The sequence below is a fragment of the Ailuropoda melanoleuca genome, chromosome 2 (assembly GCF_002007445.2).
Source record: "Ailuropoda melanoleuca isolate Jingjing chromosome 2, ASM200744v2, whole genome shotgun sequence".
Lineage (NCBI taxonomy): Eukaryota > Metazoa > Chordata > Mammalia > Carnivora > Ursidae > Ailuropoda > Ailuropoda melanoleuca.
This window is the reverse complement of record NC_048219.1, coordinates 180,859,263-180,860,154: the sequence shown is the minus strand read 5'-3', so window position 1 is coordinate 180,860,154 and position 892 is coordinate 180,859,263. Positions and strand designations below refer to the sequence as shown.

The 892-nt window shown below is 57.6% G+C and overlaps 1 protein-coding gene across 1 annotated transcript in view; it reads right to left on the bottom strand.

The window, feature by feature from the left end:
• WNT6 (Wnt family member 6) overlaps positions 1–561 on the bottom strand; it is a 3,754-nt gene extending 3,193 nt beyond the window's left edge. The window contains exons 1-2 of the mRNA XM_034642539.1: positions 554–561; positions 174–394 (exon numbers count right to left, since the gene is read on the bottom strand). Coding sequence (XP_034498430.1) covers positions 174–394; positions 554–561 — 229 coding nt within the window. The remainder of the gene's footprint in view (positions 1–173; positions 395–553) is intronic.
• Between the last annotated feature and the right edge of the window lie 331 nt (positions 562–892).

Genomic DNA, 892 nt, shown 5'->3' with positions numbered 1-892 from the left:
GTGTGGGGAGGGGAGGGGCGAGGCTGCGAGGCTGGGAGACAGGGGCAGGGCAAGGGTGCCCACAGACCCGTGGGACAGGCGGGCTCAAGCAGCCTCCCCAAACCCCCCTGCCCCCTGATTCCCCTAGAGAAGAGAAAGCAGCCCCCCCCCCACAGTGCTCTGCCCACACTGACCCTGCTGCAGGATGCGCCCGAAGGCCTTGCTGTGGCTGGAGCAGTTCCAGCGACGGAAACGGAACTGGAACTGGCACTCTCGTACCCCAAGCCGGGCGCCCCGGGCTAGCTCCGCCACCACCTCTGGCTCGGCCTGGCACAGCTCAGCCTGCCGCCCTGCCAGCCGCCGGGCTTTCCTGCAGATGCTGGTGGGGTCCATGACCAGGGGGCTGCCCACCGCCCTGGAAAGCAAAGAACGGCAGGTCCTGGGTATGACTCAGAGGGCTTGGGGGGAAGGAGAGGGAGACCAGCCCCGTTCAGCCTCGGGCTAAGAGCTGGCGTGCGCCTCTGGTGTCACCCACCCCAGCTGAGCTGGAGATTGTCCTGTTTGGTTCTCCTACCATTCCATGTCCCCTTTTAACTAGATTTTAGACTGAAATTGCTATAGGGCAAGGATTCGATCTTATCCTTCTGTGCACATCTTCATTAATAAATCCTTATCGGAATTTGACTCAAGGTCAAGGCACCTGGCACCAGGTGAGCCAAAAAGTAAACGAGGAACTGATGAACAGGAGGAAGATCAAGAAAACTGTCAGAGTACAAAACAGTATGAATCATAAGGAGATACAAAGAAAAATAAGCAGTATCAAAGAAGGATCTGGTCTTAGTGGACAACAAGCTGGTTTTGGCAGCTGAACAGCCCTGATGCTGGAAAGGCAGGAGCAATCCCAGGGATACAG